The sequence below is a fragment of the Atta cephalotes genome (genome assembly GCF_000143395.1).
Source record: "Atta cephalotes unplaced genomic scaffold scaffold00003, whole genome shotgun sequence".
Taxonomy (NCBI): Eukaryota; Metazoa; Arthropoda; class Insecta; order Hymenoptera; family Formicidae; genus Atta; species Atta cephalotes.
The window spans coordinates 1,119,258-1,132,925 of NW_012130067.1; the positions used below are offsets into that span (position 1 = coordinate 1,119,258).

Below are 13,668 nucleotides of genomic sequence, written 5' to 3' on the forward strand. Positions count from 1 at the left end.
ATTATTTCTCTTTTTTTCTTATAACCTCATTATATATTCTCAAACCCGCCCAAATTTATATGTATTTTTTTTCCAATCATTCCTTACTTAATATCTGTTTTCTATTCCTTTCATTTATTTACCTTTTACTTATTCCAACAGTTTTGTACTAAACAGGTTTTGTAATAAACAGTTTTGTAATAAACAGGTATATATTCGTAATAATAGTCACTTTTCACACATTCCCTTTCTCTCCCTCTCTCTCTCTCTCTCTCTTCTCTCTCTAACATTACGTCATTCTTATATTTTTCAACACACTTACATTAATATATATAACTATCTAATTCTTAATTTACATATAAAGAACACATATAACTTCTGCTGTTATTTAATTCGCTAAATTTTGTATTTCAGCAATTTTAAATATTTTATCGCGAAAAAGTTTTTCTCTCTCTCACTATAAAAATATATATATATATATATATATATTTATATTATCTACGCCATTCCATCTATCAACCATTCCTACAGTTACACATCATACAATTCTTGATTTCTCAATATAACCTCTCTACATTTCGTTCATCTCATTTCCTCTTCTTTTTATATTCGTATTTTTCGCTAATGTTAAATACTTATATCTTATCAACTTTTTTCTTTTCTCTCTCCTCCCTTTTTATTAACCGCATATGTCAAGTTGAAAACCATATCACTCACTTTTTGTCAGGAGGGAGGGTTCGACCTTCTCAATAATGTCGTATCTTTCCTTGTTTACAACGTAATAACACAGGAATCAGTACAAATAAAACAAATAACGAAAAATCTGTTTCCCCATGCAATCGAATGACTATGATCAATAAGTACAACGCGCTACGACCGCTACGTGTATACGAGACGCATGATTTCCCAAACAGGATATTAGCAAATGACAGAAAAGAGAAAGAGAATAATATGGCGGAAGAAACCCGGTGAGGGGAGAGAGAGGGAAGAGTAAAATGAGGAGCTGCGCACTGGTATATATTCAAAGAAATAGAAAACACGAAGAGGATGCGATTCACTTAATATTGCAAACGCTTCGTTGACCAATGAGAAGAAAGAGTTTTATGAATTAACCAATCAAAAAGTGCTTCAAAGCATTTGCAACGTAAAATAGAACTTAGAAAACACGCACTTAGAAAATCAGCGCGTTCAAGGTGGACAAAATTGCTTACCTGTTCGCTGAGTAATTGAATATGATTGGTTGAATCTATCATGGTGGAAGGAAAGAAGATGCGCTCGTTCTCGAAACAAATTTCATACTCTTCTGCGCAGATATCAAATGCTGCCATTGAAACATTTGCTTCGCGGTAATTTTGAAGAATGACTCGAAACATCGAAATAACATGTCAAATTAAAAATCATAAAATGATTTTAGAAAATAATAAAAAAATATTCATTTTTATCGTTTTTATTCTTTCCACCATGGGATCTATAAAAAATTTGGATGACTTGATGAATCCCCAATAACTGCGTTCTACTGCACACATAAAAGATACGATTTCACATAATGAAATATGATAAACGATAAAATAAAAAATTAGAGCAACATCTGCCGCTATCATGGAATTAAATAAGGTGATCGGGAGCGGCGCACATAATTCAATTGCACACCACTCACCTCGGCCTGTTCATAGTAATTTTTCACTGCTTCACTAATGAGATTTTATTATTTTAAATTATCTGATTTAAAGTAATTTTTATAAAATACTTGTAATATTATTTAAGAACCAAAATCTGACTCTATAGAAATCTTTTAAAAAAAGAAATCAAAAGAATCTCATGTTTCCTCTACAAACAGAACAAAATTTGATAATATATCAGATATGTCTACACAGAAGGTAGATAAATTAGCCATTATTTCTACTGACTCTTAAAATTTTAAATATATCATTATGTTCATCTTGAAATTGATTGATAATCGCAATCTTCATATATAACTTTCTCTTCCTCCATTTATAATTAATGCTTCTTCATTTTTTCATATAATCTAATAATTACAAGGATGGAATTTTTTTAAATTCGTATGCTCAAATAGGATGTAATATATATTAATACAAAAAAGCGTAGATCTCTCATATAATCACTCCTCTCAAGTTTTACATAAAACTCCCATAGCAAAAAACGTCACATTCATATAATAAATTTAATCACGGATAAATTGTGATGTCACAGTGACATCATAATTTATTGATGACATTATCTTGATCTGTATGTCATAACAGTGTTACAGTAAAGTGCAATTTTTATCATAGCTGTATAATACTATAACAATATTGTATCTGTAACAAAGTGGACACACCATCTTAACTTTGTTGTGATATTACATCTGTAACAAAGTGAATTCACGCGCAATCATGATTTTGTTATCATTACATATTATTGTGATTTTTTTTTGCTATGGAAGAAATTACATGTGTAATGTAAATTTGTTTAACATTACGAAGCGAATACAATGTGTATAATTTTCACATTTAAATACTATGATACAAATAAATAATGTAATTTTTATCATTTTCACAAAACTATTACGAATAGAATATTATTATACAGCAGTAAGAGAAGAAAAACAAATTATTACATTTTTGTTGTAGATTCTACATTAAGCAAATCTGTACTATGATAATGAGAAATTCTTTTTTCTATTTTATTCGTTTTAATCTTTTGCATCTTAAAAAGTAAAAATTGCATTTGTAATAAATAGTTAATTGTTTCGAGACAAAATAATTTCGACTATTTATATAATATATTACATTCCTTACATACTAATCATTCATACTTAATAAAAATGTTCCTATACATATAAATCACAGAAAAAAAGTAATATATATAAGTTTGACATTTTTTTCTGTTTTCAACTTATAAATATAAAATTCTATGACTATTTTCATTTAAAATTACAAGAGATTAAAAAATATACCAGTCAAAAATTTAATCTTTCCTATTATAAAAATACAACTTGCGTATGTGCACTTGAATCTGTTCAATAGATTACTAGTGTGCATTCAAGCATTCTTGTTTTTAATACATCAAGCAAATATCCTATTTTTAATTCTTTCCGCCGATCTCTATTTTTATTGTAATAGCATATGCAAAATAAAAATATCGTTACGTCAATTACATTAATAAGATTAATAAGATTAAAATATTCATAGTATTCTTTTTTATTCACTTTCTCATTTTACGAAAGGTTGCATTTTAGATCACAAAAGATAAAGATAAAATTTTAAAGAGGAATTTAAAAATGTTAAGTGTAAAAGAAGTATTAAAAATAAGAAAATTTAATTATACCAATGTTGCTTTAAAAAGATTATATACATGATACATTTTATTATATACATACTTGTATATAATAAATAATTAAATATATAAGCGGTTCAATTTGTATAATAAATAACATTCTACAAGTTCCATGTGGAACATATAAAAAATAGTGAATAGTAATATGGCACGCGCATATATATATATCTACTCTCATACGCTGTTTTATTACACACGTACACTTTTTTTATATATTCACTCTCACTCTTTCTCATACTCCTCTATGCACACAAGTATGCGCGCACACACCAGAGTTAGAAAATGAAAAAAGTAATGTCTTAAGTATAATCCCGAATTAATTGTATCTAAGCAAACTCGCGCAAATTAATTTGAGCAAAACAAATGTGGACTTAATTTCTGCAATTCTAAAAGCAATACAGACACGTTGCTATTTGAAAAATATCCCAAATCTACTGCATCATCTGTTAGATAGATTGAAGAAGAGGTAATTTGACCTAACGCCATAATGTAAATACCATAATGACTTTCTTTATATCAATTTTTAAATTAAAATTATTTTAATTTAAAAATTATAATTTAATAATATTTTATAAAATTAGCCAATTACATTCCTAAAAAAATTTAAATATAGCAACAATAATAAACATAACACGATAGTAAAAGTGAATAAATATTGGTATATATGTGTGACATTAATTAAAACTTTGGCGTACATGTATCACATATTCTAATGTCAGTATTCCATAATATTTAGACTATTATTAAAAATGAGAATGCAATTACAGAATTATAATTTTATGATTGTTTTTTTCAATTCAATCAAATATAAAATGCGTATACAAGCTTTCACAGTTTGGATCCTTTTTCAATGTTAAAAAAAATATGTCAAGAATTGAAACATACATTTTTTATTTAATATATTGGATATTTCAAGAAATTCAATTATCGGTTTGATTCTTTACACGTCAAACTGCGAAGGATTGCATAGGCATTTTACAATTTATTGATACTTTTTTTCATTGAGTTAATATATACTTCAAATTATTTTTTTTTATTCCTTCTAACTGGCAATATTTTTATGAATTTTTTAAACAAACTTTTGAATTTTAATCATGATTTGAAAAAATCAATTTTTTTAACTTTAATAAAATTAAATATAACATAGATAATGTCTCTCGAAATGAAAAAATAAAATATTATTAAGATAAAGTATTTTTAATTTATTATTCATTACGTAAAATTATGTTAAAAAATGAATTAATATCTTAGAGCAACTATTGTGTGATGTTTGAACGCGATAAGTGTCACTTAATTGACTAAATTCAAACATTTTTTATTTAAAATAATTACAGCCTCGATTTTAATATTAGAATTATCAAATAATTATTGGAATTTGCTAATAACAGAATTAATAGATCTAAAATATGTTACATATAAATTCACACATTTTAAAGCAAACGTTTAAATTACTATCAGTCGTAATATTATTTTTCATATATAATTGTTTCTTGGGCATTCCTTTTTGTCTACTTTAGTTCCTTTCTTCTCTAAATAAAAAAGTCATTATTTATATCATTAAGATTCCAAGAGATTTTTTTATATTTGACGTTTCCGGTAAAGAAAGAGCCCATTTTCTTAAGCCTGTTAACAAAACTGAGCTAGTGACTAATATAGCTCCGCCTACAGAATATCTATTTGGTATTTCATTAAAAAATAATACTTGCCAAAAAAACGCAAAAACAATATCTGTAGATCTTGCTATGGCCACTGGACCAGCTTGTTCGATCTGAAGGGCTAAAGTTAACAAAATTTGACCTGCAAAACTAAACAATGCGAGTGCAACAACTAAAACTCTATCAGTCCCACAATGTGGCATACATAATGCACCAATTGCCCATGATATGAGCGTAGTTTGAATCAAAGCAAATGAACCAAAATTTGTCATTATAACAGAGAAATGAAGACCTTTTAACGCACGTAGTAAAACATATGCGTTTGCACCAAATAAAGTAGCTGAGAAAGCAGCCATAGCACCCCATAAATCTGCATGTTCTGACTTAACTTGACCATCTGAGAGAGATTCTACGGTATGACTAAAAATTAATGACGGTCGTGTTATCAATATCACACCAACCAATGTTAAACATACAGTAACAACGTTAAATAATCCACAAGGTTCTTTCAAAAATACCCGTGCAAATATTGCTACAAATACAGGAACAGAAAATACAATAACTGAGGCATCGGCCAACGGCATATGTCTAAATGCATAGAAACTTAACATAAGTCCTGTTGTACCAATAAAACTCCTCAGAATAAGTATCAGTCTATGGCCTTTTGGAAAAGGATGTTCACCTTTATAAATCACAATTGGTATAGCTGGTAATAATACCCCAAAGAATCTGAAGATTGCCATTTCTGTTGGATTTATCTCTACTAAGCTCTTAACTATTACACTACATAGTGAGAAGAACAGAGACGACAGTGTTGCTAATACTAGACCCATATAAGGACATGATTTACACAATAGAGTAAAAAACTTTCTTTTATGATTTGTTGTGTTATTTTCCACATCAACATCCACTAGATGCTGCAATTCCACATGCTCTGACATATCTGTAAGAAATATAACGTGTGAAGATAAATACATTTAAATATATAATATGCAATAATAGAAAATGAAAAAATAGTATTTTAGATCACAGGATACAATTTTGAAATTGTAAAATGTTCTTGTACAAATCTTATTCTATTAAAAGCTAAATAAAAGTATCATTACAACAATAACTAAAGTTATAAAATAAAAAGATTAAATTAAGATTTAAAACAATAACATATAAAAATTCGTCATTCTGTCATTTTGATTCTGCCATTCGCACAGACTTCTATGACTACATTAACTGAATGTGACAGAAAGAGATGAACCTGATTCCGAGTTGTTCTTGTTTCAGTTCACCCATGCATCCTGTCTGTGTGAGTATTGTATGAATTTATGAAAACAGAAGCATTAACGTTAGTCGTGTGATTTATACATGCGAGAGTAAATGAACACAAATATGAGGCTGTTCAAGATTGTCTTCAAATATGGGGACGAAGTCGGCAGTTTATGTATAGAAGTCTGTAGGTATTCGAAAATCTTGACCTTAGATTTAGATGTAGCGACCAACATATCCAGAAACTAAATTTTAAGATAATAAGATTATTTTTTCGTTTTTGGTTCATCACTAGTTCCATCATTTTGGATTTTAAAATTTGAAAATTTTGACTTCAGATTAGAATTCGATGAAAAATTCTTAGAACATCATTATAACAAATATTTAAACTATTTATTAACAGTAGAAAATATCGATTTTTCATTTTTTGAAGATTATCAATTTATAATAAAAAACAATGTAAACAACGAAAAAATCTGAAAAAATTCTGAAAAATATTTTAAAACATCTTAAATGAGCTTAAACTGCCGATAATAATTTTTAATTATTGATAATAATTCGATAAAAAAGTGCATTTTTTTTCAAAAAAGCACAAATTTTGATTATATGTTTATAGTTAAAGTACTTATGCAAATAAAAATTTATGATTGCCTTTTTTAACACTTATTTATTTTCTACGAACCCTATGAAATAAAAAAAAACTCAACGTCAATAAATTCATCAAAATAATCAAAAACTGAGCACAAAAAGATGAAATCCTGTCATGACGCAAAAGATTAAAGATATCTTCTGAAGATCAACTAAAAACACGATCTTTTTTCTCTCTTGTAACTGAGCACTTTTGTCAGAAATGTTTTTGTATTTAACTTAAGAATTTGAAATGTTCTACTGGATGAATTAAAATCTGTATATAAGATTACATATTTGTACATAGAATATTATATGTTTGAATATTATATTTTGATAGTGTATAAAAAAGAGAATAATTATTGAATCTTATACCTATAGTATACTTATAGTATTTATTGAACAATATAATAGTTTTAAACATTTGAAGAAAAGAGATAACTTTTTTGTTTCAAAATAATATTTTACATTAAAAATTTTGATCAATTTTTTTTATTTGATTTTTTAATCTCACTTATAATAGCTTGATTTCTAAAGATAACACAAATAATTGCTATCTTGTTATTCTGTTAATCAAAATAATATCGAAAAGCATACATATGATATTAGTAACTGACGATATCAAAAAACATAGAATTATATATCTTGTAGCGAAAATTATATAATGTCTAAGAGATACTAAGATTTTACAATTATCAAGTATTTTTCTATAAATTCAATCGTATTAAAGAAAGAAACTTAATTATTGAACCGTGCACACAATCAATAGGAAATAAAAGTCATTAACGGTCGAAACTGAATTTTAAATGCTTAATAATTTAATACTACATACATCATCATTTATCTAATTAATATTAAAGAAATAATACAAAATTGTAATTTTTATATAGATAGTTAGAATAAATATATTTAGGGTGCTATTCAGCAACACAAATGACACAGTGTAGTAACACAGTGTAGTAACACAGAATCATTATATTTTTGTTTGCCAATGTTAAACAAAGACGAAACGATCATTGTGTTACACTGTTTTATACTGGAAAACACCTTTAATTAAATATTAAAATAAAAAGTAATCAATTTAAATTCTATGTTACTTAATTGCATGTAGAGAATTTTGTCGATACTTACTTATTATATTGATTTATTTGGATTTCATCAAACGAATTGTATATAAACAACCATAAGATTATGTGTCAAATAATACAGTCACAAAACGTAGCCTAGATGGAGAACAAAAAACAATCAAGATTTGTTTTGTCATCTTATGTAATTAAATACATGTATTATTTTATATTTTATTTTATCATTAGTAGCTGTATTTTAACAATCACGCTGTCTACTCTATATTAATGACAAAACTCTATATTATAACAATTACTTTACATTCATAACTCATGAATGATTATTTTACTTATAAATAAGTAAAATTTGCAAAGCCTTCTTTGTATTTTCTATACTTATTCTCTAATTATTGCCTCATTTAATGTGAACTCACTAATATGAAACAGTAATAAATAAATTCTCTTATAAAATATTATAAAATATCTTACAAAATATTTTACCATTTGATATTAATATTTTACCATTTGATAGTAGATGTATTCATATTTATTATACTTTCTTGCATTTTCTATCTTTAAATAAAATAAATTTGTATCTCTGAAATAGGAAAGAGAGAAGAAATAAATATGAAATATGCAACTAAAATGAGTAGATATAATTTTCACTAATGTTCGTATCAGGCCACAGACAGAAAGAAGTCTGAGATAGTCTGAGAACACTGCTACGATCAGGGTGACCAGGTTGTCCAACACTAGTGTCGTCAATCTAAAGCGCTGAAATCGCCCAATGCTTTCCAATATCAAAGAGAAACCTGAAATGGTTCCGGCATTCCGGAACCTCCTCCTTTTTTTGTGTATTAAATTTCATATTGGATATTGACCACGTTTTCGTGATCTTCTTCCATGTTATTATGTGGATTAGGCAAGGATAAATAATCAATTTTAATTAATCCACGCAATAGCTTAGAAGAGAATCACAAAAACGTGAATATTACCCTACGAGATTTGATATATGAAAAAGACCGCGGAATGTCCATTCTCAGGTTACTCTCTGCCAATATCTAGTTTAACAAAAGGGACTAAGGCCCGTTTCTATCAAAGCAGTTAACAAAAAGTTAATCCCTAGTAGTGACATTTGATCAAAGTTTAGCACAAGATATTGATTCTATCACGTTTTTGTTTAAATTTAAACGTACACAAATTAAATTTAAATTGAATGATCAATTTTGGCTGTTTAGAGAGTTAAACTAAAGTTGAGAAATATTACTAGTATCAAATATAGCATTTCAAAAAAAAATTTTTCATATATGAATATATATAAACACACATAAATGTATAAATATTTATAAACATATATAATTATATATGAGCAATTATTTTACATTTCTTCAAACTTGATATTTTATAAAACAAACAATGCAAAAATTATCCTTTTTTTTTTAAATTATTTTTAATTATTTGAAATTGTTTTAAAGGAATTGATATAAGAACTATGTACGTAACATAAAGTTAATGATTTTATGATATTATATCACATTGTTGATGTAAAAAACATTTTATTATCTTTTGATATGACGTAATTCCCATCTTTTAATATCTACAGAAACTTGACAACAGCAATAAAGAAGGAAAAGTAGAATAAACAGACTTTTCCAGGATCCTACAGACAAAAATTTTCATCTTAATTTTGGCTTATTTATAATACAAGAATTATACTTTAGATTTGAAAATATTGAAAATATTAAAATTTTTAATAGTAAAAAATAATATATTTTAATAATAAATATTATTAGTATGCAATATTTATAAAAAATAAGATAACAGATATATAATCTCTCTATACATAGTAAATAAAATGCGGCATAAAAAATAAAATACTAAAATAAATATAATGAACTTGCCATGTATTATTTTCTGTATAAAGATATTTCCAATATCTTGTCCACCCAAAAAATAAAAATTAGATATCGCTGACATTGCTAAAAGAGGGCTTGCCAGTATGCAATGAAGTCTCTTAGTATTTTTTGAAGATAAATGTGTGTTCTGCATTTTATAATATTGTTTGCTTTTGCCAATTGATGTTCCTATATTTTCAATTACTATTCCTATAAAATTGAGCAGTGCCCAAATAAAGATATTCATTTGTATCCCATGCCATATAAAGACAAATGTGAAACATAAAAATGATGCAAATAGTTTTCCAAAACATCTATTTGATTTTCGTATAGGAACATAAATATATCTGTAAATATAATATTAAAATATTAAAAGAAATATGAGCCTATATTATAATACAATATATACAATATATATAATATTTTTGATTATTGTAACAGAATAAAATATATGTGTAGTAGATAAATTCAATCAAATTTACCTTATTAAAAATTTGTATAACCCTCTATCAAAATGTTTCCACATGTCGGAATATAAATGTATTCTAGCTATGCATTTAGGTTGTGATGGCGCTTTTATATCATCCAAATAACATAAATTACTGCATGTTCCATATATTACAACATATTTATTGAAAAAAAATTGTCCCATGCAATACCCTAAACCAAATAGTTCCCAAGAATTCAAATTTTGTAAAACCTATACAAAACAAAATATATTCTTATATTTGTATATATAATATGTATACATACAAATGTACATTATGTACAAAAAGAATTATTACCTGCAAATGATATTGTATAGCATTTACATAAATAAAATGTAACAATAATTCAGTAAAAAAACACCAGAACATATATCTAATTAAATTTAACATAAATGTTAAAAACTTTTGACAATTCCAATACTGATGTGATTGATTAATCTGAAAAAATAAAATATTCATACTTCATTGAACTTTATGATTCTTTAGCATGTAATATAAATATTTAAACATACAGATTCCACAAATTCATGATACAAAATGAGTGGTCCTAAAAATAATGTAGGCAGGTATAAGCAATATGCCAATTTTTGAATGAAGCTATTTGAGTTGGAAAATTGGTCATCAATACTATCCATATTGTGACTGATACTTCTTAAATGTATCCAACACATCACAAGTGTTAAAATATAATGCTTCTCATCAGTAATTCCTAACCAACTTTGAAAAGGACCATTTGGAATTTTTAATATGTGTATTACAAACATATACAAAACATGTATAGTCCATGCTGCATTTTTACTGCATATACACGTCATTATATGTAAAAAAGTAGGTTGGAGTATTGTACATAACATACCCAATATACCCAAATAATAATAAAGAAAAATTATAGATGATAAAATATACCAATAGCATAATGTCTGAAAAATTTTTGTGTTATTTTCTTCTGATATTATTCATAATTCTTTCTGCATCATACTTTGCATATAAGTATCATATATATACCATACTATTACTATTGACTTTAATAATCTGACTGACAAAATGATGTATAAAAACACATGGTATCAGTCTATTTACTAATGTAAGCCATACAAGCCACTCTTGATCAGAAGTGTCTCGTTTCTTTCCAATCCAAGACCATCCTGAATCAAAATCACTGTATATATCATTATAATCACTGAAATCTGAAAATAAATCATATATGATTAAAATCATTATTATAACAATTTAACTGTTCTCTTTTTCGATATATATTCTTACAATTGTTTGCCAAATAAAATTGATATGCAGAATAAATGATGGCACACGACCATACAACAAAATAAAAATAACTTTCATAACAGTTTATAGTTATTAAACTATTGTTTTTCATTGTTAAGTTAAACTTGCCGCCTTAACAATTTTGTTACAATCACAAAAAATAATTCCAAGAAGTATCATGTAGATAAATAATAAACAGATCGAGTATGAACATGAAAGTGCAAGTAGAGAGAAAACTAATGGCCTAGTTTACATCGTCACGCTTAATACACATAACTATAAACTTTTTATTAAATTATTTTAATTTCAACAATGTATTTAGAGAATGCTGTATTAAATATATGATACAGTATACATCATAATGATTAATTAAATACAAATATCATGTTTTAACGTATCGCTGAAATTAAGATCATTCAATAGAAAGTAACTAGTTAATACCCGTGTATATTAAGTGCACGATGTAAACTAAACCATTGGGCGAGTTCAACGTTTCAGATTGGCGACACTGGTGTCAGACAATCTGATCGCCTGATGGTATCTATTACTCGATACATGCTGGCATGTATCAGTGAATCGTGGATTGTCTAATAAATATGTGATTCGCGTTATCGCACTGTTTTTTATTGCGTCGTTTTAATATGTGACCAGTACATTAAAAGGTATTCTTGATGGCAACAGATTGATTACATCTGAGTCAGTCTCAGCGTACTTTGTCCAAAACGCAAAATAGTGAAACTACGAATGTGATAATTTAGACTTGTTGGCTGCATTATTGTGAAGATATATATTGTAAAAAAAAACAATGAGTTGGCTACGAACCAATCCGTTGCGAACGAGCTTCAGCAAACAGCGATCCAGGGACTCACCACCAAAGGACGCTGATCCATCTGCATGTTATGACAGCTTTTGCAAACATTCACAACAGATATACGAAATCATTCTGCATTCTTTAGTAAGAACAATTATTTTTAGAACTTTCTAAATTTACTATTTTGAAATTTACATCTCTCCCTAGATAATATGTGTGTCTAAAGAATATCTTCTTTAAATTACATCTTTAATTACAGATTTATGAAAAAAAATATATATAAGTGGGTATTTGTTGAGAATGCTTTCGTTCACTTGAATTTGGGAAATGAAATGGGGAATTTGTCATTCGACGCGTTTTTGCATGAAACGAAAGAATCTGGCAGAAAAAAGTGTCACTCTGTCCCGTGAAATGAGATATTAATTTAAAAGTTCACTACTATTGAGGTTATGAAACCTGTCATATCTGTATAGCGTAACAAATTGCGCATGCGTTATGATCACGTTGGCATCTTGGGTCGAGTTGGCGGGATGAGAGAGGGAGAAAGGGAGGGAAGGGAGAAGCTCCTAGTACATAATAGGTCGCGTTATTTGAAATCCTTCAACATTTTTGAATTTAAAATGAGATATTTATTTTGAAAATATCTCTATTAATTTTGAGGGATTGTTTTATCCTCTTAAATCTGAGAGTGACTCATAAAAAGCCTATAAAAATAAAAAGTTTCTCTTAGATTTTTATGATTAACAATGTATTTCAAAGAGAATCGAATCGATTTCAGGTAGTTGTAACAGATCCTTCGTTAGTGAGAATTACTTTTAATTTCTTTATAGATATCTTATATATCTGGTATTCTTTAAAGATTATCAATTCGTGTATTTTTCAGCCTCCTAAAGGGATACCTAGTCAAGATGATGTACTTGGAGTTGTTAATCACATTGACCAAATGGTGACATTATTGATACTAGAGTTACGGGATTCGAATTCACATAATCATTATCAACAGGGTAACACTGCAACACATTCTCCGTGTTTAGAATATTTATTAAGTGAAAATTTACTTGTTAAATTATACGATTGGAGTATACATACAGGAAGGTATATCATTGCTAACTATATATACTTATATCTTATATAAAATATATATTTTTTATAATGTATAATATTTTTATTATATATGTATATATATTTTATTATATATATATATATATATATATATATATATGTGTATATATTTGTGTGAAATTAGTACTCATACTTTTAAATTTTATATTTATTTAATTATGTTTAATT

General features: G+C 26.9%; 3 protein-coding genes across 3 annotated transcripts in view; 1 reads left to right on the forward strand and 2 right to left on the reverse strand.

The window, feature by feature from the left end:
- Window positions 1-4,864: 4,864 nt before the first annotated feature.
- On the reverse strand, window positions 4,865-5,911 carry LOC105624905 (solute carrier family 35 member G1-like). Its single transcript, XM_012206249.1, has one exon. It carries the CDS (start codon window positions 5,909-5,911, stop codon window positions 4,865-4,867), a length of 1,047 nt encoding a protein of 348 aa, XP_012061639.1.
- Window positions 5,912-9,480: 3,569 nt separating this feature from the next.
- On the reverse strand, window positions 9,481-11,679 carry LOC105624915 (protein-cysteine N-palmitoyltransferase Rasp). Its single transcript, XM_012206260.1, has 6 exons — window positions 11,568-11,679; window positions 11,385-11,491; window positions 10,602-10,742; window positions 10,299-10,516; window positions 9,823-10,163; window positions 9,481-9,581 (listed from the first exon to the last, which is right to left on the reverse strand). Exons 1-6 carry the CDS (start codon window positions 11,677-11,679, stop codon window positions 9,481-9,483), a joined length of 1,020 nt encoding a protein of 339 aa, XP_012061650.1.
- Window positions 11,680-12,372: 693 nt separating this feature from the next.
- Window positions 12,373-13,668, forward strand: part of LOC105624936 (UPF0518 protein AAEL005291-like) — a 6,448-nt gene continuing 5,152 nt past the window's right edge. The window contains exons 1-2 of the mRNA XM_012206282.1: window positions 12,373-12,522; window positions 13,262-13,473. Of these exons, the coding sequence (XP_012061672.1) occupies window positions 12,373-12,522; window positions 13,262-13,473 (362 nt within the window). The remainder of the gene's footprint in view (window positions 12,523-13,261; window positions 13,474-13,668) is intronic.